The sequence below is a fragment of the Parasteatoda tepidariorum genome, chromosome 2, assembly GCF_043381705.1.
Source record: "Parasteatoda tepidariorum isolate YZ-2023 chromosome 2, CAS_Ptep_4.0, whole genome shotgun sequence".
NCBI classification, from domain to species: Eukaryota; Metazoa; Arthropoda; class Arachnida; order Araneae; family Theridiidae; genus Parasteatoda; species Parasteatoda tepidariorum.
This window is the reverse complement of record NC_092205.1, coordinates 17005961-17031919: the sequence shown is the minus strand read 5'-3', so window position 1 is coordinate 17031919 and position 25959 is coordinate 17005961. Positions and strand designations below refer to the sequence as shown.

At 30.2% G+C, this 25959-nt stretch overlaps 1 protein-coding gene across 1 annotated transcript in view; it reads right to left on the bottom strand.

Annotated features, from left to right (window-relative positions):
- Nucleotides 1-614: 614 nt before the first annotated feature.
- LOC107442680 (tyrosine 3-monooxygenase-like) overlaps nucleotides 615-25959 on the bottom strand; it is a 41768-nt gene continuing 16423 nt past the window's right edge. Inside the window, exons 2-13 of the mRNA XM_043050313.2 lie at nucleotides 25556-25690; nucleotides 23440-23541; nucleotides 20487-20667; nucleotides 20293-20381; nucleotides 17004-17071; nucleotides 16367-16417; nucleotides 14891-15036; nucleotides 13025-13160; nucleotides 8835-8961; nucleotides 5348-5443; nucleotides 3562-3695; nucleotides 615-2012 (exon numbers count right to left, since the gene is read on the bottom strand). Coding sequence (XP_042906247.1) covers nucleotides 1844-2012; nucleotides 3562-3695; nucleotides 5348-5443; nucleotides 8835-8961; nucleotides 13025-13160; nucleotides 14891-15036; nucleotides 16367-16417; nucleotides 17004-17071; nucleotides 20293-20381; nucleotides 20487-20667; nucleotides 23440-23541; nucleotides 25556-25690 — 1434 coding nt within the window. The 3' untranslated portion in view covers nucleotides 615-1843. The remainder of the gene's footprint in view (nucleotides 2013-3561; nucleotides 3696-5347; nucleotides 5444-8834; nucleotides 8962-13024; nucleotides 13161-14890; nucleotides 15037-16366; nucleotides 16418-17003; nucleotides 17072-20292; nucleotides 20382-20486; nucleotides 20668-23439; nucleotides 23542-25555; nucleotides 25691-25959) is intronic.

Genomic DNA, 25959 nt, shown 5'->3' with positions numbered 1-25959 from the left:
GATTTTTAACATTGAAAAAAATGTCAGAAAATGACAAACAATTAAAATGGGCTACATGCATACTTCAAACGGGAATATAATAAATAGCACCAACATTTAACTTTATATGTCCTATTGTTTGTACATATATTTCTGAAAAATCAAATACATCGTGCAATGAACTCTTTTGAAAATGATCGTTATGCATTTTAATATTTGTCAAACATAAATTCAAGTAAATTTACATTAAATGGTGTATTCAAGATGGAAGAAAGTTAAATTTTTCCCACAATGATTAAAACTTAATATGGCCATCTATAGGTAGCCAGGAATAATTAGAGCCTTATTACTTAAAAGCAATTTTAAATAATACACTTTATCCTACCATTTTATTCTGAATCTGGGCAAAAAATTAAAATGCTTAAAAAGCAGTTTTAAAAATTATACTTAAAATAAATTTAAAAAAAACTTTTTTTGAAGAATTGTTATGAAATAAAATTAAAAAATCAATGTTGTGTAAAAATACTTAAATTTTTTTGGTATTTTTGAAATGACTCATTACTTAGTTTGCTCAAAAATTATTTTTTATATAAAATTATTTTTCCTTTTACTTTAGCATTATTTAAATTTCAATATTTTTTATTTTATTCCAATATACCTATTTCATGCTTGACTTCTGAATTTTATGAAGTATATTATTGTATATTTAATAATTATTCTTGATATTTTTGGAACATCATTTGATTAAAATCATTTGTAGCTTAAATAGGAAATTTTTAATTAACATTATATTAATGGGAAATGAATGGAAATTTTAATTAACAGTATGATAAAAGTAGAAATAGCTTCAAATAATGGTATTTCCATTCAGGATGTTCATTAAATTTTTTAAATTTCAATTATTACAAATATGATTCATTGAATTTGAAACTCAGTTTCATTTTCTTTGTACTTGTTTTATTGAACTCTATTTTAATATGCATGTTTTTAATATGATAATAAAAATTATACACTTTGTTTTTCTTTTCTACATAAAGAGTTTTATTGTGCTTGAAACAGCAATGAGTATCTCAAACATCTTTTGATGAACATTTAGTCAAAACATTTAGACTCATTAAGAAAGAAGTTCTAAATAAATTTCATCCATACGGATGAAAAAGGGGAATACACACATATGCTATTTACTCCGAGATTATTCATTTCTTAACGCTGTTTTTCGAAGTTCTGTCGCTAAAGGAAATAATAAAGCCATAGTTCAACTGCCTTACACTTGAAGCAATGCGATGATTTTAAGCTATTTATAATCGTGCCGTTATGAATTATCTGGGCTTTAGAACAAACAAAAAACTTTAATATTTTAGAAGTTGTTAAACTTTTCTAAAAATCGCCAATTTGGCGGCATTTTTCAACCTAGATAACAAATTATCAAAATCACTGCTTTATTCTCAGCTTTGGTAAATTTTTATGAACCCAGGTAATGTATCATTGAAGTAAGTTTTTAAATGTTGAAAAAATTTTACCACAAAGTTTTTCATTTTCCGAAAACGGTAGCTTTTCTTCATATTGACATTTTGAGTCATTTTCAAAATAAGGGTAGACGGCGCTGGCTTTAGATAGGCTAAACTTGATCTAACAGTCATGAGCAACAGTTGCAAACCCACAGCAATTATAAAAATAGCATATTATGCGTAAAAAAGCATCATTTCATATTACGACAGAGCCTTCGAAAAACAGCCTTGGATGCATAAAATTGAGAAAAATAAATCCAAAGGGGTACTTTATTTAATAAACTAGGTTATTGATTATTTTGTTATTGAAAGAGTTGACTGTTCTATAAACTAACAGTGGTAACTTCGTATGCAGTTTAGTAAACACTTAATTTCTTGATTGCGCTTGTAAGTCGAGTTGTTTCCGTGCGGAGGCTGTCCGAAAGCTGTTGCAACTTTTCAACACTGTCCAGCACTTTAATGGACTGTGTGAAGGCATCATAGTGCACCTCGAAATCACGTTTCAGGTTATGAGAGACATAACTCCTAAAAGAAATGTTGAAAAGCTACAATAGACTAACAAAATTTGTAGCACTTTATATTAATACAATAGAGGAATTCAACATATTTTGAACCCTCATCGAGATCTCAATCAGGATAAAAATGCAGTTAGTCAAGCGATGATATTAAATAAAATGATAGTATAGGTACTGGTACTTTTATTTACGTTGCACTAGAGCTGCACAATAGGCTATTGGTGACGGTCTCGGAAACATCCCTCAGGATGATCTGGAGACAGCATACATACGTCACATCCAGTTTTACAGAGAGGACATATTCACACACCATTCCTCCATCTGCAAACACTAATTTTGTCCTGAACCAGAGCATGATTAATCCCCGATTCCAGTACACCCTGAGTTATTGATTTGTTATGAAAACTTGGAGGATTTAGTGATTCCGATGGATTTAGTGTGCACCAGTCACCTTTTTTGTGTGCAAGAAGGTGACTTGTCTTCAACCGGCGAGGGTCGAACTCGTGACTTCTCGGACATCAGCCCAATGCCCTACCAGCCAGGCTATCCTGGCCCGGAAAAACAAGAATCTGTGCATGGTGAAGAGAGGTAATATAAAATTCCTTAATTGATCCCAACTTTGGATCAACGCTGACTAGAATGTTGCGCTTACGCAGCCGTAATGAGATTCAAAATAAGTAACGCTTTCTGGCAACTGGTAAGCAGAGGCATGCTATGTGGCACCACTTTTACGCAGCCAGCATCAATTTTGCTTCATAGCAGACAAGATAGCAATGAAAACGCTCAAAATGTTATTTAAACTGTGTGGAACCAAATTGTAAAAATTTTATTTTTAATCCTTAGCATACTTCGCAAACGGAAAGAATTGGAGAGCACAAATAGATTGAATGTGCGATTCAACTCAAAAAACCACCCGTATAGATGGCATCACCATTCCTCCGTGACTCTACTTTCACAATTCACGCATAAATCTGAAGTGGCTTTCCCCAAATCCTTGTGGCCTGCTAGAGCAAAATCATGTGTTTATCGAAGTTGATTAGGAATTACTCCTTATAGACTCATTAAATCTTACCAAAGATCGGATTTTGGCTCATTCAATCGTCGAAGAATTTATAGCTCACTGACAAACTCAACCCTTTAACAAACCATTTAACTCTAGTAATGATATATTAAAATACTTTTGCGATTGAGATTTATGTAAGAATAGAAATTCATATGGCTTATTAGTTAAAATTAATTTTCAGAAGTTATTCACAGATTGTAGCACAAATTAAAAATGGTGAAATAGTTTACCGTAGACATTTTAATTGTGATTTGGCATTTAACACCATAGACATTTTTATTGTGTGTGGTAATCTGACATTTTAACTGATTAATTGGTAAGTTTACTAATTGTGATCTTAGAAAAGGTGAAAGGATTTCATAACAATATCTTTATATTTTCATCTGTAACTTTTTAGTGTGAATTGTAAAAAAGTTCCTTTACAATTTTTAAAAAGTTAAATTTTAACGATTTTTAAGTTCAGATTTTATTTAAAAGCTATCAAAACCACACTAACTTAAACTTTTCTTTAACGTCTTCAAAGGATTCAGCTACGTAGTAAATGTCTTGGTAATCCTGGTCTTGGTATGGCTGTACCGCTGCTTTTTCAGGATCAAATATCCGATGTTCTGGCTTATTGGACAGCGAATGCTGAAATAGGAAAAAGAACTTTATTACATGCTGATTATTATAAAATTGAATAAAAAAGATATTATATAAAATAAACATAGTATCAGTCTACTTTTTTTAAAGATGTCAATTTATTACGTAAGAAACTAAAACTGCAAATAATCAGATATCAAAACTTGCTGTAGATAATTTTGATTCTGAAAGAGTGCATATTTTCACCCACCTTGACTCCATCAACATGACTCCAAAGAAATACATGCAAAATATTTTGTCGGAAATCGGTCATACTTTTAATACGGTTACCTTTTAAAAAATAAATTGTTTACAAATTTTTTAAAAATGCGTCATTATAAAACTATTATTTGACCAATTGTGACATATGGCAGTGAAACCTGGACAATGACCTAAAAAGATGAAAATGGCTTGCTGGGTGTTTGAACGAAAGGTCCTTAGGAGAACAATAGGACCTATGAATGATAGAGGCGAATGTAGGATTAGGTCGAACAGAGAGAACCTAGAAATTGAGAAAATCAAAAATAGAAAAATTATTGTTCACTTTATCAAATCCCAGCGCTTCCCATGGCTTGGACACATAGAGAGGACAGACAATAATTGAAAAAAATCATCATCATAATTGAAAAGATTGAAAAAGATCATCAACTGGACATCTATGGGAACCAGACCCAGAGGCCGTCCAAGGAAAAGTTGGAAGGACATATTGACGATTTGGAAATAATGAAGTTCCGTTGGTGGAGGAAGAAGTCAAAACAGATGGCTATATGGAGTAGAATTGCAAAACAAGCCAGAGCACACAAAGGGTTGTAGAGCTACAGAAGAAGAGGATTCATTTATAACGCAAGCAAAGATGATTTTTAAGTTAAAAATACTTCGCGCTTATTGATTAGTTCTATAAAAATGATCCTAGATTTACTTGAGAACTATCTGAAATTTATCATCCAATAGTTAAAATTTCTGATTTAATATTTACATATTACTTAATATATAGATGTTTGTTGATTGCAATGAAATTTTATAATTCTTCATCTTTTTGAATCGATAAAAAACCCCGAAACTAATTCAAGGGAACGAGTAAGGGATAACATCATTAGAAATAAAAGTATGGAAACAAAACTTAAGACAATTAAGAAATGATAACATAAGTTATGAAATACTAAAAATAATAAATGTATTATCCATTTTTGTTTTGTACCCATTATAAATTTTTTCTTATTTGATTATCTTTTGATGTTGTTGTTGTTTTTGACGTATGTCTGTTTTCGCAGAGAGGGTGCGATTGTTCCTGTTTTCCAGTGGCGTCATCTATGGCGAAGAATTCGACTTCTGCCACACCATACGTCGCTCCCATTTATAGGACGGACCTATTCATACATCCATTCATTCATCCACAGATCGTAATTGTGACCTGAATCAGAGAGCGATCGATCTCCAATCCAGTACCCCCAGAGGCTTTGATTTGTTATGGGAACTTGGAGGACTTTTGCGACTCGACAGATTTAACGTGCATCAGTTATCTTTTGATAAAAAGCATTTTAAAGCGAAACATTAATGTAATGTCACTTCAATTAACTTTTTTGGTATTGAATTTAGTTTAATTAGAAAATAGTGAGATAAAAATGTTAATAAGTTTAATAAATGCTTTATCAATTTTTTACCTGTAACTCTCCGTAAGAAGATAGCAAACCAGCGCCATATGCCTTAGTCTTGCCATTTTGCTTACATAGACCGAATTCTACTGTGAACCAGTAGAGCTGAAATAAAGATTTTAAAAAATATTGTTAGAATTTAAAATTGACAAATAAAATTAAATATTTTTTTAAAAATATATTTCCATTGAAACTTTCTGATGTGTCTTAAAAATCACCATGTTTCATAAATAATTATCATTCTATGATCAATAATGCTGAAAGAATTTATGACACTCGAACCTTAGATTAATTATAAGTTCATATAGTTTAGCATTTATAGAGAGTGAAGAAAAAAAGGGGTGTTTCTACGAAAAATTAATGTTGAAGATATTTATTGACGAAAAGCTTTGTTATATTCTTATAATAATACTATTTTCTTCTGTATGCTTTCCCCTTTTTTGAAAAGAAAATGGGGATAAATTGAGATGAGAATTGTATTCTTTCTAAACAGGCAAGTGTTATAGATTTATTTTTTTACGCTGAATTCATTAGGATCAATAAAGAAATGAAAAATTTTTGAAACAATCAGACAAAAAGTTTAGAAGTTATAAGGCTTTCAAGAACAAAAAAGTACAAATTTGTATTAGTACCAATTTAGGCATCCGGTATTACCATCCAAACAAGTGAGAAATGACTTTCTATGTTGTTGTTCTTGTGGCCGTAGGCCATTAAAGAGAGGGGTGAGATTTTCCTTGTTTTCCAGGGCCGCCATCTATGGCCAAGAATTCAACTTCTGCCATATCCACACGTCACACCCGTTTACAGGGTGGACCCATTTATACATCTGTTCTTTCATCTGCAGATTGTAATTTTGACTTCGACCAGATAACGATCAGTCACTAATTCAGTACTCCCAGAGGTATAATTTGTTATGGGAACATAGGGGACATTGTGACCCGACATATTTAGTGCGCACCAGTCACCATTTACTACACGAGGAGCACTCGAATGACAGGATTCAACTCCCATTCTCACGTTCCTATGCTGTTTTTACGGTGATTCGAATGAGACTATTCGCAAGTCAATGAAGTAGTTAAAAAAAAAGCTTTTTTTTTACATAAAATGTTCTATTTTTGTCAAGACTTATAATATTTCTTACTTTGTTATCTGAGGTCTTTTCTGAAGAAATATTTTATACTGAGTTGAATGAGATAATGTTAAAGTTGATAGGATTAAGAGTTTTGAAGTTATAGGAATTCTCTTCTTAAGAAGTTGAATTCAAAAATAAAACTTTTTTTAACAGAAAAAAAAGAAAAAAACATTTTAACTTTTTAAATATAGCTATTTTTATTCGCATTTGATCTCATTAGATTAAGCGATAAAGATCACAAAGAAAAATTTTGGTCGGTGGGGCGCTGTGTTCATGTCCTAGATTTCATGGTTCAAACCCCGCCGGCCGAAGACTCCCCGTGTGGTAAATTGTGACTGATGCACGTTAAATCTGTCGAGTCGTAAAGTCCTCCGCGTTCCCATAACAAATCAATACCTCTGGGGATACTGGATTGGAGATCAATCATTCTCTGATTCAGGTCAAAATTGTGATCTGTGGATGAATGAATGGATGTGTCAATGGGTCCGCCCTATAAAACGGGCTGTTACGTGTGTGTGTGGCTGAAGACGAATTCTTGGCCATAGGATGGCGCCACTGTAAAAAAAAAAACGCACACTCTGCCTTAAATTTGCCCGGTTTCACCAAGCAAGCTTGCTCGTGTGGCAAGTGATATTAGAAACAACAACAATAAAGAAAAATACCTTACTTGTCTTTAAAGCAATGAAAGATGCGTAAATAAGTACAAGTACAAAATTACACTTTTTTTACATAAAATCTTATCATTATCATACTTATTAAATTAATCTAACTTATACCTTCTAAATTATTAATCTTAATGTCTTGAAATTGGCCTCATTCAGTTTAACGTGAAAAGTCACACCCGAAAATACACTTTGCATGTTCAGATAATTCCTGAATAGCAACATAGAGTGTAGAAATAGGTACTTGTCAAAAGTAATACTTATTTTATACATAATAACTCAAGCAAATTTTGAAATATTTGCTCGATTGACTTTTTAATAAATTCATTTGATTTAGCGAGAAAAAATACATATGAAGTAATAATTAACTACCTTAGGTAGCGAAATCAGATGTGTAAAAAGGTACAAGTGCAAATTTGCACTTCTTGTATTTCAAACTTTTATAACTTCTAAAATATTAGTCCGATCATTTCAGGAATCTCATTTTCAGTGATAAAAGTAAATCAGAAATAATATTTCACTTGCAAGATTAGAAAAAATAAAACTTTTCCCGTCAAACTAGCTCCATTATAGCTAATGTATTAATATAATTTAAAATTATAGTAGTTTAAAGCTTTAGAATATTCAAACATTTTTTTAGATTTTACAAAGCAATATGTTGATATTTCTTTTGGATTAATGAAACTAAATAAACTGTCGATGTTATATAGTTGAATACGGATTTGATTCTGCGAATTCGTGTTAAATATTTTTTTATAAGATCAGATGCAAAATTTCAAGTTTGGCAAAAAATTAATTATTAAAATATAAATATAATCTGAGCATCTCATAGAAAATATAATCATATTAATTTTATGTTCTCATATATAAGTAAGATAGGATTAGAGTAAAAAGTTAAAGATGGGGGACGAAAAGAAAATTATTTTGCTTTGTGTACGCGCAATGAAAATTAGAGCATTTAATGAAGGTGTAAAAAAAATAAGTGTGATTTTTTTAATATTTCAGACATCAATACAGTGAGCGCATTATTTAATGAAAGAGCTAGAAAGTATTAGATCAGCTAAAAAGTATTATTTTAAATATAAGATAATATTTAAGGCATTTGATTTTAGATTCAATTAAAAATAAAGCTAGTTTGTCAAACTAGTTAACTATTTTTTACATATCTACAAGTTAAATGTTTTAAAGCTCTAAGCAATAATTTTTTATTTATTTAGCTCCCAATTAAATTACTTTAAAAAAAACATTAAAAATCAAATGCTTTTGTGATAGCTAAATACAAGTCATTAAGTGTGAAATAGATAAAGGTATGGACATTTCATTGCTAGAGTAATCGAAAAAAATATAAAACAGAAGAATAATCATAAAAAAAATTATCTCATACTAAATACAGCAAAATTTGAGCAACTTTATTAACTTCATAAAAATTTAAAAGTTAGTAAAATCCATCTCAAACTATCTTAGTCTTTTTATAATAGTTCTGTTAAATATCTTACCGAAAGTTATTTTTTCTGTAAATATATTAAACTAACATAGAAACAAGCCACCTCATTTGACGAATGCTTCGTTTTGGCTTTTATATAAAAGACTGTAAAATGGAGAAATATTTAACAATATTTATAATATAATACATTTGAATATAGAGGAGAAATACTTAACAATATTTATTTATATTAGATTTGAAATAATAATTAAGACAGACCGTGGCAAACTTTTCAATGTCACTGTCAGCGGCACCCAACGATGCAAGACCTATTTCTTGTGAAAATTGGGCGAAACTTGGATCAGCAAGCATTGGAATGTGACCCAGAAGTTCATGAATGCAGTCACTAAGGATATATAAGTTACGTATGTATATACAAAAAATGTCTAGTAATAAAATTGTGAAGCATGAAAGAACAACAAATATAAACACTGAAAAGTAAGTAAGTGGTCAAATATTTCGAGAAAAACTCATCGAATATTTTTTGAACTGTATAGTGGAATGTTTTCAAAGGATTTATTCAATGGTAAAAAAAATAATAATCCCCAAGCTTACCCCTACTACAGGGTAACTTTTAAATCTTAAAAATGAACCCTAAAATTTAATTGCAGATTTGGATTTATTTGAAAAAATTTACCGCAATTTGATCTGAACACATTTTCGCATATTAGCTTGCAGATGGCGCTGTAATTGAACAATGAAGAAAATGGGTAACTACTTGTTTAAAATAGAAATATCATTCCCCTCTAACAAAAATCAAAAGTAGACCAGCTAGGTATTTTAAATGATTTATAACGACACTAACCTCCTAAGAGTTCCACAAGATTTAGGGCTCTGATTGTTTTTCCATTAAATAGGTTTTTTGAAAATACCAAACAAGTCTGTTTTAATTTTTTCCATATGAAATGTATTTTTCAAGATATCACCTAAATTATATAATTTGCATTTCATTATGGAGCCATAACTTTGCCAAAGTGCAAAAACCTGTAAGTCAAATTGAAGTACTAAAGAATCCTAAATATAAAATACGAAATTTTAACAGAATCGATTAAAATTACCTGAGAAATTGAATTTCAAAAAAGTCAGGTATTTAAAATTCGATTTCTCAGGAACTGTTCAGCCGATTTCGCTCAAATAATGTAATTTGTTATGCAAAATTATATTTTTCAAAATTACGTAAAAAAGTGTACTCATTATGATTCAAAATTTTTTCGACTATTACTAAATAAAATAATCAAAAATTATAAATATTTACAAAAATTTATTTTTTGCATGGAATTGTCTTTGGTTAAACGAATTTTATAATTGAGTGCAAAATGTTTTCAATTCGCTCAAAAAGTTATCAAGCTATGGTGAAATATGAAAAAGTAAAATTAGCATGAAGGAGTTCAAACTTTAGATCGCTCTCATGACCTAACTATGGGGATCATATTTCCCAAATTCTGTAGAGGGGGTAGTCACTACCCCCTATATTTTAGGGATCAGAAATCCGAATGGGTCGAAAAAAGGTATGTTTATTCAGAAAAAATAAATTTCTTCCCCTCTGATTTCGTAACTTAAAATATGGATGTCACCTCCTTGAACCATTAAGATTGAGTCCTGAAACATGAAGATTCGATCATTATATCAAAAGTTATTCGGGTAAGAACGTTTTTCTCTTTCTCTCTTATTTTTCTTTTTGGCGCACTGTACATATGCCACAGTGTAACACGGATACTCATTTAGAAATTAGAAAATAGATCTTAAATAATGATACTGCTCTTAGGAACCATATTTGAAAACTCAACTGAACTATATTTGAACTATATTTGAAAACTCAACTCATAATCTACTGAATACAAAAAGGTCAGAAAGTGGCATTGTTTTACATTCGAACGACAATTCAACATGGGGAAAGCCTAGTGGTTTTCTTAATTTCTTTTATGAACATAATAACATTAAAATACTGTTAAAAGTCAATCGATAAGCATTTAGAACATCTAATTTTCTAATGTCAAGGTAAAATTCAAAATATCTTAAATTAAAATTCACGCACAATTTTGTCTTTTTTTATGAATTCCTGCCATGAACATAAGGAAATCAAAATATTGTTGAAAATTAATTGAAATGCACCTAATTTTCTAATCAGATTCCAAACTACTATCTAACTATAAACTAAAATTCAAACACAACATTAGGTACTGATCACTAAATTATTTAGAGTAATAATTAATGATAATAATTCTTAATAAATCTGTTTCCAGTTATTCATTTTTATTTTATCGATAACATATCTCATTGAACCTTTAAAGTTTTTACAAACAATAAAAATTGTATTTGCATTTTTAATATATTTATAATATTAGTTTTTTAAATCTACAATACTCAGATTTACATGAAAAAATTCGTTAGATGCGCTTAAATTCCTAAATAGAATAATTTTAATTTTTTTAAGTACAATTTTTAGTATTTTGGGAATGACACAGGTATTTTCTTTAAATTTTAGATAGTGGCACTCTTCGCAAAAATATGGTGTACTTCTGTCAGAGAATAAGCACTTACAGTGTATTCTATTGTCTGGCAAACATAAGATAATCTCTCAGTAAGGTTACAAGGCTAGCTAATTTCATGAAGTTGTAATGGTAGATATAAGCTAAAAACAGCCTCCAAGTGGAAAATAATTTTTAATTCATACCAATCCACAGTGGGCCACATACAAGGTTTCGTGGCCAAAATTAGTATTTCGATAAAATTTGTTTCAAAATTTGGGGTTTTTATTTAGGGTTTTCATGTGCAGGTAATTTGAATTAATAGTTGAAATTTTGAAATATACTAAAAATACCAAAAAAAAAAAAAAAACAAGATGGCGGCTGAAATATGGCGAGCAAAAAAAATATACATACCTAGTACGCTTAAATAATTAAGTATAGCAATGAAAATATGATAATTTTCGTAATTTTATATCAAAAATGAAAAGCAAATTATATTTCCTAGGTAATATTACAAAATAACGAGAATTAAATACAAAATAATGAGAAAACATGAAAAAAACATAGTTTCTGTTTTTTGGTATATTTAGTCCACCTTTGAAAAATGGGCAAAATGGGGCAGGTTTTTTCGGAAGAAGAAACATCAAAGAAGACAACAAAAAAAAGTTTAGCTAATTACCTCGTGGAACTTTTTGGAGATAAGTTTCGAAAGTGATTCAAACATTGTAAAATGTCAAATGATAAGATATAACTGTAAGTTTGTCAAGAGTATTAACTAATCCGACAAATTGAAAAATTGTACTATAATTTCAGACTAATTACTCTGATAAAAATGAAACAGAAAGGGGAAATTCCTATATATATTTCTGAAATATAAATTTAAAAGTTACATTAAAAAAATCTTTTTAACATATTTTTTACTACATTGTACTCTTGTTGGTCCAAAAAGTAAATTATAATGTTTGGAATGATTATGAATACTTAATTTGGGCAATATTAAAGCTGCCTAAACATATTTTAGTTGAAATTTAATTTTTGACTTTTGGCCAAATATCATGGTCTTCTGGCCCACTGTGCAATCGCCAAACCAAAGTAACTTAGCATGACTTTTAGAAAATCTTTCGCCAAGGAAAATAAAAAGGAAGCCACAGTNGATATAAGCTAAAAACAGCCTCCAAGTGGAAAATAATTTTTAATTCATATAAATCGCCAAACCAAAGTAACTTAGCATGACTTTTAGAAAATCTTTCGCCAAGGAAAATGAAAAAGAAGCCACAGTTTAAGTGTCTAAAACTAGAAGCAAAGCAATAATTTTAAACCAGATGTATCATCTTGCCGTTAAAAAATATCTGGACTTCAGAACGGAAAAATAACTTAAATATTTCTAAAATTATTAAACATTTTCAAAAATCACCAATTTGATGATATTCCCTCTAGATGATAATTATTAAATTCACTGCTTAATTTTTATTTTTTGCACATTTTTATGAGTCCAGATAATCCGGCATTGGAGTGAGTTCTTATGTATGACCACAAATGCTTTTCATTTTCTCAAAACTGTGGCTGCTCTCTATATTGGCATTCTCAAAATAAGCGTGAGGATGTATAGAGAGGCTAAACTTGACGTAACAGTGATGAGTAACTGTTTCAAACTTGCAGCAGTTATGAAATATATTGTTTGTAAAGAAATTATCCATTTCATATGACGATGGAGTTGTCGAATAACAGCCTTCCTAAAAATAAATTTGCTGAAATCGCGACAGTCATGAAAGAGTCTAGTGCCAGGACTCATTTCGTAATCACTAGACAGTAATAAAAATAACATAAAAAGTATAAATTTAAATAAGTGAAGATTTATCGCTTGGCGTTTATATCTTCGGCATGGATATTATCCGGCACTTTATTTGTGAGCAAAAACAAATAAATCGATATTTGTCTTACGGTTCAGGTGAATGATCAGGCGAAGAACCATGTCGAACATATTGAGTGGATTGAAAAACTCGAAAAGCAAGACTCGCTAAAAAGTCTCGAGCGGTCAGCAAACCAGCAGCTGGTCGAACTTGAAAGCCTGTTCTCTCTGAAAGAAGAATATTCCCTAATAAATTTAAAATTCAATGTAAATTGTTTGGGTAATCATATTATATATAGCTTTAAATAGTAGTTAGAATTTTGCACATCACAACCAAGAGAAGTGTAATTGCAGTGAAAGAAACAGTTTTTCTAATGCCAAAATATTTTTTTAATCATAAAGTAAAGATGCTGCACTGGAACAAAAAGTTTGGTAGATATTCCATAATTTAAAATGGACTTTGGTTTGGTGGTTTCATTTGGCCATTTTACATCAACCTAATAGACAAACAATTTTTCATTTTTGTGTGAAGAATTTCTTACCAAGATCACCGGTTCCTGAAGTTTTTAGGCTTTTAGCCTAACTGCGAGTTCTTAAAAAATAATTTTCATTTACAACTGGCAACATATTAAGCAATGAAAGACTATTAATTATCTTGAAAATATATAAAGACTGAAATTTTATTAATTATTTTGAAAATATTTTATAAATAAAATTATATAAATTTCTTAAAATATTTAATGATTGAAATTTTATTAATTAGTTTGAAAATATTTAATAACTGAAATGTTGTTTACTATTTTAAAAATATTTAATTGATGAAATAATTTGAAATGTTCTTATTTATTTGTTAATTTTAAATGATTGAAAATGTAATATTTATTTTTTAAACATTTAATGGCTGAAATTTTATTAATATTTCAAAAATGTTTAATGAAGAATGAAAAATAAAACTTTTTCGTTTTATCTTGTTATCAATACTAAACTTAAAATCGAGTTTTATGTCAAAGAATTGAATTTACAGATTTGAAGCGGCATTTAGTTTAGGTCTAATTTGATTTTTGGGTATGCGTAAACTGAAAAACAATTAGCTGAAATGTGGTTTTTGTCGGAATAAAATAAGCGTTCAGAAGGATTATGAAGGAAATATTGGTAGTTCTTCGTTGTTAAATTTGGTCATTTTTATGCAATGCGAAATACAAAGGCAATTTTTCATAAATATTCATATTTTTCATTATTCATTCAATATATGGTTATAATCTTTTTTAAAATTTTTTCTTTTCTTTTTTCACAAACATTTTAGCTAAACAGTTAAAGAATTTAACGGAACATAAATATATAGTAGAGAATTAATAAATGCCATCAAAACCACTAATTTAATATATATTTAATAAATGTTTCGAAAATAAAAACAACTGTTAATTAGAAAGTCATAAAATCCTAAAAAAATGTCCCTTTTAAACCTTCCACGAAACCTTCGGGTTCCATTTTGTAAACTGATAGTTTCAATTCGAAAACCGTTGACCAAGATCGTGCAATTTGAACTTCTTATTGCAAAGTTTTTTAAAATCCAAGTCTTATATCCATTACCTTTCTAAGTTGAAACTTTATAAGTTCACAAAAAAAGAGTGTATGTTCTATCTCAGTGAAATAGGAGAAGTAATGAGCAATCGATTAATTACTTACACAATTTATTCTTTTTGCATAAGACCATTATGCTAGAAAAACAGAGGTATCATTTATCGGATGTGTTGTACCAAAAAAAAGTGTTACCTGTCTAATAATATGCGAATAAATAAAAACTTTAGCGTGGTGTTAAAAAATCTGTATTTTAATTGATATTAGAATTTTTCGTGCTTGTTAGGATATCTTGTATGAACATAGCGTTGCTCGACATTATGTAAATGTGTATTTATAGAACATATAGTATTAAAATTCTGTACGTAAAGTATGTATACTTTTCAGAAAGTTTGATACGTCTTCTAGTTGTGGAATGTTGTCTTCTCTGTATCCACATTCCTTTTCCAAGACTGAAAACACATCCAAATATTGTTGGCAAGCATGTGTTGGCAAATAAAGCTTCAAATTTTGAAACACGACTCCCCTGAAAAATATGCAAGCACTTAAAAAATAATGGAGCACGCGTTTGATTATTATCTGAAAATGACATTTGAAAATATTAAAGTGCTTAGTAAATATTTACTAAGAAAACTTACCTTATCTAAAACTCTTTTATACGTTAACTCACAAATAAAAAATGGAAATATATATCAATTTGAAGATTGTACAATTTATGAAATATTATTGGCCATAAAATCAATTAGAAATTCAAAACTGAATTTGAGAATAGCATTATTGACTCATGTGCTTTTGTAACGTATTCTTTTTAATCAAGTACACTGTAAAAAACTCCGTACCAAACTACGGTAAGAAGTACCAGCACTCAGAGTACCGGTACTTTTTACAGTAAAATCTATTTTTACCGAAGCATGTTACAAATCAAGAAATCTGATGTACCGTAATAATTACCGTAAAATCTCTGAATCACTCAAATTAAATAACTATTAATGTAAAAATTACTGCATAATATTTTACGGTAAAAATGGATTTTACAAATGGTGCACCTAAAGTGCCGGTACTTTATACCGTAATTTGATCCGGAATTTTTTCACAGTGTACTCGCAAAATTTAATATTACCTAATGTTTTATGATCACTTTCTTTAATGTATATTTTAAAAATATTTGCTAAAATTTAAATACAAATTGTATACATAATAAATTATCAAGTAGGGAAATCAAATGAGGAACAGATAAACATGAATGTGAAATGAGGAACAGAAATGAGGAACAGATTACAGATAAATAAAACGGGATCAAAATCTGTTTGATTGCATGAGAAAGCTGAAAAGAGGTGAAAGCAAATGATCTTCATTAACACAAATAAATTTCATCAGGTAGTTAAGCTCGTTTTTATATTTATGATCTCGCAATCTATAATAGGGATTCAACTATTAAGAGTTGCAAATTTTTTTCCTGTCTCAGTTGGTGACCTGGTTTTGTGTATAAAATTTGACTTTTTTGACAAAGATTTTAAAAACAATCTTCAAGCAACGTGATTTCAAAACTTCCAGTGTATAACGTAAATACTCTAAAAAACTTGAAAGATTCTGACTTTTATGCAAAGCTGTGATTTTATCTTTTTACATTGTTTCTTAGAGCTACTAAGATAATAAATTTCAGCACAACTTTGATTTGAGATAAAGTATGGAGTGCACAACAAAATAAGAACAGTATATAATAGTCACAGATTGTTCAAGACAATATTAGTTATTCAGAAAGGGATGTTTAAAGTTTCTGCTGTGCTTCGATATTAACCAATCTCATAAATTAATTACAAGTAGTTTAAAAGTGAAATGTGCAGACAATTACTTACCAAGTACGAGTTTCAATTTCATTGTATTTGACTGTTGGTATTTTTTCACCACTAGAGTAAAAGAAGAATATTTAATTTTAAGCAATTGTTAAAATAAGAGTAGTGATTGAATGTAAAGATATGTAAAACAATTGTGAGTATATTTAAAATAATTAAATTTATTCTCATAATGTTTTAATAATCATGGTAAAAAATCTTAAAAAAGATATTTAATTTTTTAACTTTATTTTAATTAATTAAAAATATTTTTTTAACTAAAAAAGAAAATTTTTAAAGCCAAAAATACTTATTAAAAAAGAACTACTTTTAGCTTAAAAAAAATAATTTAGGTGATTCATCTGAATAAAAAATGCGTCACTACATTTTGTAAAATACCACAAAAGGTGACTGCAATCCTTTTTATTTGAAGGAAGTGTTAAAATTTTGATAGTTTACACAAATATTAATAATATAGTATTTTTATTTTAAGGCAGGAAGCTGTATCAAAACACAAGTTAAAATATTTTGTTTTACTTAAGTTAAAAAAAAATTCTAAAATTTCTCGAATTTCTGCAAAATCAGTATTTATCTTCGATTTGGTTGATTATTCAAACGTATAATGAATTTTTTAGTTCTAAAAATATCAAGATTGACATACTGCTTGTAAAAGAAAGCTATCTCTGCTATTTCCTTTCTTCTTGCTCGATAGGCGACATCAGAAAACCCCTAAAAACAATTATTATACAGTGGGCTTCAAAATAAAGTCACCAAAATGTAAGGGTAATGCAAGTAGCCTAAAAATAAATACGAAATTATTTGGAACTTGGCTAACACTATCCAAAGCCAACAGGGGGAGTTTTATGTTTGAGAATGTGTGAATGTCTGTTTGAGAATATGCGGCAAGAACTTCAAGGTTTTTTGTGTAGTACTTGGGCCAACACAATTGAATGGGTTAATTTTAAATATTTATGCTATTTACGAACTAATATTCATGTAATAATGAGAGCAAAAGGAGTAAAAACTTCGATCATCATCTGTGTAGTACAAAATTAGCACGAATGAATGGTCGAGTTTAAATATTTATGTCTTCAAAATTACATGTAATAATGAGAGCAAAAACTTTAAGCATTTACTACAGTGACCAGATTTGAAATATTTGTATTTTCGAAACTAATATATATGTTATAATAAGAGCAAAAATTTCAAGTATTTATTTCTGAAGTACAAGATTAGCCTAGATGAAGAACCGGATTTAAATTATTTATATTTTCGAAACTAATATACATATTGCAATGAGCGCAAACATTGGAGCATTTTCTGTGCAGAATGTGGTAAAATAAGAGACCGGATTTTAAATATTTATATTTTTGAAACTACATGTAATAATAAGAGCAAAAACTTCGAGTATAAAAATAATGGTAATTAATAGTTTATTACAGGATAAGCACAAATGAATGACAGGATTAAGTATTTATTTGTGTAGTACAAGATTAGCACATATTTTTTTGTGTAGTAAAAGCATTTATTTGTCTATACTAGAATGCAAAGTTTCTTGACAATGACGTCACGGCTGGCGGAGGAAGAAGGAGAAATAAGTTCAGTCGTTATATAGAAGAAATATAACTAAATAAAGATACCATTCCGCGATGCGCCGCTCGTAAATTTGAAAATATATAAAATTTTAAGAAAATTATAGCAAATTAACGCTATATATGTGTGGGTTAAGATAACTTATCATATTTCTATTGTGAAATGCGTAATTTACCTCGAAATACAGACATCGCGCCGGGAACTATTTTCTTCGTTTGCCCTCAGCATATTTCTCCATTGTCAAGAAACATTGCAGTTTAGTATAGTGCACGATTACATATTACAATGAGAGCAAATATTTCGAGCATTTATGTAGAACTCGATTAAAATGAACGATAGGAAATATTTATAATTTTTAAGTATTTTTAAATACTTACATTTTCGAAACTAATACACACGTAACAAAGATCAATACAGAAAATTTGAAAAAAAAAATATCAAAGTTTCTTTCAGTTATTATTTTTTTATCCTTAATCCTTTGGTTACAGGCCAAACTTCTAAAATCCGTAAACATGTTTATTCCACACATTTTGTAATTTTATACCATCAAGGTATTCTAATACTGCACAAATGTATGTATATTATGTATGTCATAAACAGTATCTAATGACGTGTGGATGACAAGTGATTTACCCATATTTGCATAGCTACTAAGATCCTCAAACCTTACACCACGTGGATTCTCTTTATTGCATCACTTCAAAGATACACTTTAAAATCTACCGATTACGAAAAAGTGAGAGAGGTTAAAGATTGCCTCTGTGAAGCATTAGGAACCACTAACTGTATGAAATTACAAATTGTTTTCAAAGTAATGTATTGCGTACAATTGCAACCACTTCCTGCAGCTGAGGAGAGCGTTTTCGAGCCCATGTTTGACAGAGTGAAACTGTAAAATTGAATATTTAACGTATAATTACAACCACTTCCAACCAGCTTCTGAGGAGAACATTTGAGACCCCACGTTTGATTGATTAAAAATGTAAAATTGACTATAACGTATATTTGCAACCTCTTCCAGCAACTGAGGATTGTGTTTGAGACCCAATGTCCCTAAACTATAAGAAACTGTCGTTTTCTATCTCTTCGAATTTGATGAAGAATACCGCAGTAAATAGTGTGAAGAAACTCGTTCATGAAGGAACACATATCAAATCAAGGTTTCATATAAAATTTAAATCTAAACACTTATAACGGGAAAAGTTTACGAAAAGCTCATGCGCATTCATACTATATATTAAATATTTTCGCTTCCAAAAATACCTATGTTGCCTAACATTAGATATCGTTCGTAGATTTTTAACACTTGAATTGTTTGTAGATTGCTTAGATTTGAAGTTGGCAATAGTTTGGTGTTGTCTTCAATGCTGATATACATTAGAAACAAAAGTTTGTAGTTAAAATATGAATATATATGCGACGTAAATTAACAACAACAAATGAATATATATATTTTTACTCGTGTAATGAGAGTATTTATACTTTAAATTTTTAATATCTGTAAACTACATTCTGGAACCGTCATTAAACAGCCGATGCAATTTTGAGTTTACGACTACCAAGGTAAACTCCGTAACCTTGTATTTTGAACTCAATCTAGAAAACAAGGGAACTCTTGGATCAAGTATTGGGAGAGTTTGCTTTCGCGGAGGAATTTTGATAGAACTAACCAGCATTTACATTACATGGAAAGGAAAAACCATGAAAACCGCCCACAGTTAGTCTGAAGGCAAGAGAACTCTTACCTATGATCCGTCTACCATTGAGGATATTTTACGTCAGAACTATGTCGTTGCGAACCGGGTTCCTAGTTCGAATTCTTCTTCATATTATCTCTGTATTAGAACTTGCTTGCAAACTTTACTTGCAAATTGATTTTGTTTCTGGAATTACTGTATATATGGATCCTACATTAATGATTCTTTCTTTCCTAATCTTTCTTTCATCCAATAATTCGTTTTATATACCTGCTTTGCTGTTTTAATTTTTGCTTTGACCTGTAATTCAAGAAATATATCATGGTGTTTGTTGTCCCTAATGTCACTTGCCAATACCAGCAAGCCTTCTTAGTAAACCCAAGCTAATTTAAGGCAGAGGGTGTGCTTCTTATTTTTCGGTGACGCCATCTATGGCCAAGAATACGACTTCAGCCACGCACACTTCAGTGTCCGTTTTTAGGGTGGACCCATTTATACATCCATCCATTCATCCACCTATCGTAATTTTGACCTAAACCAGAGAACGATCAATCTCCAATTCAGTATCCCCAGAATTTTGTGATCCGACACATTTGACATCCACCAATTACCAAGTATTACACCGAAAAAAGAAGAAAAAAAAAGAAATGTGATTCTTACTGGATGGTCATGATCCAACTCAGGTTCAAACTTGCTTAGTACGTGAGTGCAAAAATCTAAATCACTGATGTGCCTCGGGAACCATGGATCTAACATAAGTTTTACAATATAAATTAAAACAATATAAATTATTAAAAGTGAAATTTGTTTTGAAACAGCTGATTACAAAGATCAACATTAAAAGTTACTATTACCTTTGATGCTAATTTTTTCTTCAAGTAAAATACTGATGTCTTGGACTGAGTTTGCTTTCAGTGCTTTTATGATATTCAGCATCTTATCTTTAGTCGTATCCAGACGGATCAAAACGTCGAATTCATAGTTTTCTTTCTTCGACGCCCGACTTTCAAAATGAAGTATACTGCTTTGACAAGACTGCAAGGCAAACAAAAGAAATGCTATATGCAATGCATTTTACAGCGTAAGTGTCAGAGTTTGAAGTTGACAGTCAAAATAACAAATCAGTACCTATTGGAATTTGTATATGGTGGTTATGGTTTCATATGAAAATCTCTTAAAATCTTGTGAGGGGTTTGGCAAAACGTTAAAATATGGGTTAAAAAGAGGAGAAACTTAAAAATGCCATTTAGTAAATGGAATATTGTTTTCGCTGTACATTTTTACGTTGATTGTAAAGAGATCAAACAAAAGACTATAGTAATCAGTAAATTGTTAGTCATAAGGATTTTACGTACAAAAAAATTGCAATTTTGTACTAATGCCTGATTAAGCATGCGATATTTTTATCTATGAAAATAAGGTATTGTTGCAATGTATTTTATTCGCTTGACTAAATGAAACCAAATACAAGTCTATAGTATTTATAGTTCAAAAACTTGAATTATTTTTTTGTATGAAAGTTCTATTTTTGAACTGTTTCTTATATGTATAGAATTCCTTTAAGTTATAAACGATTATTCAATTTATGATTATATCGAAATTTTATGATTATAGATTTATAATATTAAACGATTTATGATTTATTAGCTTATCTCATTAAAAAGTAGTTAGTTATACATGTAGTATGTAACCCATTAACATTTTTGATATTGAAATTTCTTCTTTACATTATTTAGGTACATAGACACAAGTTTTTAGGAGCAAAAGTACCAACAAAAGAAACACGTGGTTTCATATACCTTTGCAATTGTAAACTTGGTGACGTCCCCCCTATAATATGGATGTTGATTTTACTTGTTCTAATCTAATTTGTGCATGCTGCTTTTGTTTAATTTGACTTAGAAAAATATAGATAGATAATTTATAAGAGCGTGATGTAGAGTTTCAATGTAATTAATTTTTCTTTAAATAAAGCTGCAAGATATAAATTATGGACATATACTTAATAATAAGGATGTTGCTGTTGCAGATCATTTACATCGCACTAGAGCTGCACAATGGACTATTGGCGAAGGTCAGGGAAACATCCCTGTGGATGATTCGAAGACATGCCAACACAATTTTGATCATCTGCAGGGAGGATGGCACCCCCGCTTCGGTAGCCCAAAGACCTGCACTCGAAATCGAGCACTTTAATGAAGAACAATTTAACGAGGACCAATACCGCACACCCTCGGTCCCTATGCAGACTGATTCAAGTGGTCATCCACCAGCACACTGACCACAGCCAATGATGCTTGACTTCGGTGATCTGGTGGGAACCGTGTCTTAACAATCAGTCCACTACGGGAAGTAAGGAAAATAATTTTTATGGGCTACACCGCATGACCAGTGTCCGGAGGTAGTCTAAAAGTTGGAGTGAATCAATTTAGAATCATGAATTTGTGTATGGCTTACTTTTACCGGGTGATTTTCGACACTTCGAAATTATAAAATAATTATATGTATTTTATGCATTTTTCTTTTCTAAATATTGGCAGTGTGCGCTATCTCCTCCCTTAATATATGTGTTTAGAATCTTTACCTAAACATACGAAATTAATAATCAGAAACTAATATATCATTAAAAAAACGATAGAAAAACGAAAACATTATAGAAAGTTAAAGATTTACTAACGAGGAAAGCAAAATCGAGGACATCAAAGTCAACTCGATTGGCGGAAGACTCTCTCACTCTACATTTTGCAACAACACAAAATAACTGTTTTTCAGTAGATACATCAGAAAATATACTTCTGGAGCAATGATTGTATAATTCAAATTCACTGCAGCCTAACTATGGATTTAAAGCTTCATATTTTTTTAAAATTTATGATTTTAAAGCGCCCTCACTAAAACTACAGTAATTTTGCAGACAATAGATTTTCTGAATAAATTACTTTTCTGAAATAAATTACTGATTAATTACTTTTCTGAAATAAATTACTGATAAATTACTCCGCATTAGCTGCAAAATAACTGAAGTGTTTTTACAGTTAAGATTGAGCTACAGAAAATCAGCAGTTAATTCCAGAATAATTTCGAAATTACTTCAATTCTGAAGAAAAATGCAATTTATTTTCAGCTGGGTATAATTAAAGTTCTATTTCAAAATGGTCATAAAAGGGAAATTGCTCGACTTAATATTATTGAGCTTAGTAATAGTTTAAAAGGACATTTGTTTTCCACCAAAAAAAAGTTCAAAAACTCACCTCCAGGGAAGAAATAGTGCTGTAGGCAATATATTTTTTTTTAGCAAAATAGGGGTAGGAATCTAACTTATTTTACTGCTGCATCAGGGAAGGAAAGGAAACCTGCTTCTGTGGAAACCGAGGACATTGCTGCATTAGTAGTGGAGGAAGCAACAATGGAGAACTAGACGACATTCCTACTGACATGCTAAGAGCTACTGTTGATAATAAAGTAATACGATTTAACTTGCTTTCGAAAAATGGTGAACGATGCATTGAAGATGCTTTGTAATGCATTGAAGATGCTTTGTAATGCTTTTCAGAAATCACATTTTAAACCAATATGTTCATGCCTTATTTCGCTTAACAATGCGACATTTCATGCAATAACCCTCGGGGGAGAGTTTTTGCCCTTTTTTTGGAGGAAAATGAGTTTCCATGACCTCCTTCAAAATATTACTAAGTTTGATTACATTTGGTCCAGTAGTTTTTCTTTTATGACCATTTTGAAGTGGAATTTCAATTATAACCACCGTGTATTATATATAGATTTGATTCATCAGAGTAGGATACAAACTTGAATAATCTTGAGTATTCGAGGAAGAGTACTGAAAGCATCTTTCACAGATAACACCAGATTCACTTGCTGTGGAGCTGCTTCTTCACTCACAAGGTATGCCTGTAGTTAAAAAAAATCATAATTTCTTTTAGGAAAATATTCTAGAAGTTTTGAAAAATTCAAATTTTTATTATAATTTCTGTGACAAATAACGTTTATGAAGAGCTCAAATCTTCAACTAAAACAAATTCTTGACAAAAAAATGTTAGAATGATGTAAATAGTAGAAAAATTTAAATAATATTAGGTGACCGGAAATTATTGTAGTTTGTTTATGTTGAATTGAAACAGATAAATATTTAACGAATTCTTATTTTTAACCAAAGATGCTGCTCATTGTTTCTTATGACTATTGGAAGAGCCAAGAACACCCGCTATTGGTCTTAGCTAATTAAGTCAAGAAGGTGAGTCCTTCGTTTAACAAGAGAGCACCGCAAGAATGAAAGTACGACTTAGCTCAGGAATCTATCGGATAAATGGAAGCACCATTCATTAGTGAGGCCACAGTTATTGACGTAGATATGAAAAGGGATGGGATTTTTTCCCCAGATTACTGTACTCATGGTACTTATCAATGAACGACCACAGAACTTTTAATTTCCTAAATTTTACGAGCACCTTTGTCGCATGTACTCTGTGGGTCTTAGCTGAAAAGAGGATCAAACCCCGTCTTCTCCGGACCGGAATATGAATGACTACCATAAGCTCTAATGGTCCAACTAGTATTGTTATTTTTTTTGTTATCAGGAATATTTGTGCGAACTAGTGCTCAAAATTTCAAATTTCGGATCGAAAAAATCAACTCCTTTTTGAGCAAAATTTTTGGAGATGCAGATATGATACATACATTGCGTTACAAATTTTAAATTATTTGCCATTTGGAAAATCTTATGGCAATCAGAATAAATAAAAACGCGACAGCTTAACATCGGGCGAATTTGGTAGTTAAGACAATGGGTACCTAACACCTAAATGTATTAATTTTTTCATGGATTGATTTTCCTGATCGATCGATAAGAGGGACAGTGGGCATTTGAAATCACTTTAATAAATATTGATTCCACGAAAATTTCTAATTTTTGTTTTTGCTTCTCATTCAACTTTCCCTCTGGCTTTAGAATCAGTACTGACATACTCTATTTCAGTACTATATTGTTTCCTTACTTTGATTAAGTTATATTATAAGTTATACTACTGCTGAGAATTCATTGGACAATAGTTGAGATAGCTAAACCGTCACCTGTGTATAATAATAGGTACTTAGGGGAGCAAAGAACCGATCCCCAATTATGCTTAAAAAATCCTCTAGAATGTGTTAAGCATTGATGACACTCTGTGTGATTTCTCCTTAAACTATTTTTAAATGTATTTAGCTTTGCTAATTAATTGAACAGTTGATATATCCGAATACTCTTACACAACATTTAAGCGAATCTTGTTTAATTTTATACATACCTTTATTTGGTAGGGAATAAAGAATATTGAAAAAGTGTTATCTAACTCAGTGAAGATTTGCCTTAATTTTCAGTCCTAGTATATGAAACGGGAAACTGGAGTCAGACCAGCAGTAAAGAATAATAGAAATCCTCTGGGCAGAAATAAGCAGATGTTAACTATGCTTTCGGCGGTCGCTGCAGAAAGTATGCAGTTTGCGTACTTTTGCCCTCATATATTGTGTATTATTAGTGTTATTTAAATCAGTGAAGTAGTATTAAAATCAGTTAAGATGTGTTTTATTTCCAATTCGAAAAATACTGATTTTGAACTGGAAACTAGAGTCAGACCAGCAGTAAAGCAAGAATAATTATCAGCTCTCGTGGGTAGAAATAAGCAAATATTAACTGCTTTTGACTTTCGTGGCTGAAGGTATGCAGCTTTCAGTGCACTTTTGTAACTTGCATGTTAAATATTCTTTTCCCCCCAATATTAAGGTTTAAAGTTAAATGAATTTTTATGAAAGTGAAATTCCATTCTAAACGTTATTTAGTCCCTTTCAAATCAAAGCTTTTATCTTATACCTTAAAAATATTTTTATTTAAAGAAGCACTCTTTTTAAATTAATATATAAAACATACTTCTTCTTCTGAAAGCTTTTCATCTTCTGATTTCTTCCTTTGCTCCAAAATCCAAGATTCTTTGGCCTCTTTATTTTTGACTGTTTCAAACTTAGCATCTCCAACCAGGGATCTTCGTCTCGATGGATAACCATGCTGCATAAAAAAGAATTCTCACTTTAATCTATGGTTTTTAATTCAAGATTAACTTTACCCTAATATGCAATGTATTCTGATACCCCGAAGTACAAATATATATTTCTACTTTATCAACTATATTAACTTTTCACAGTTGAATTTATATAATCTTATTACTTATAACTCAATCAATTAATTTGGCTGCTTTTTAATATAGTATAAAATAGGATATCAATATAGGACATAATAAAATGCAGATATCTTATGAGCGGTTATATATATATATA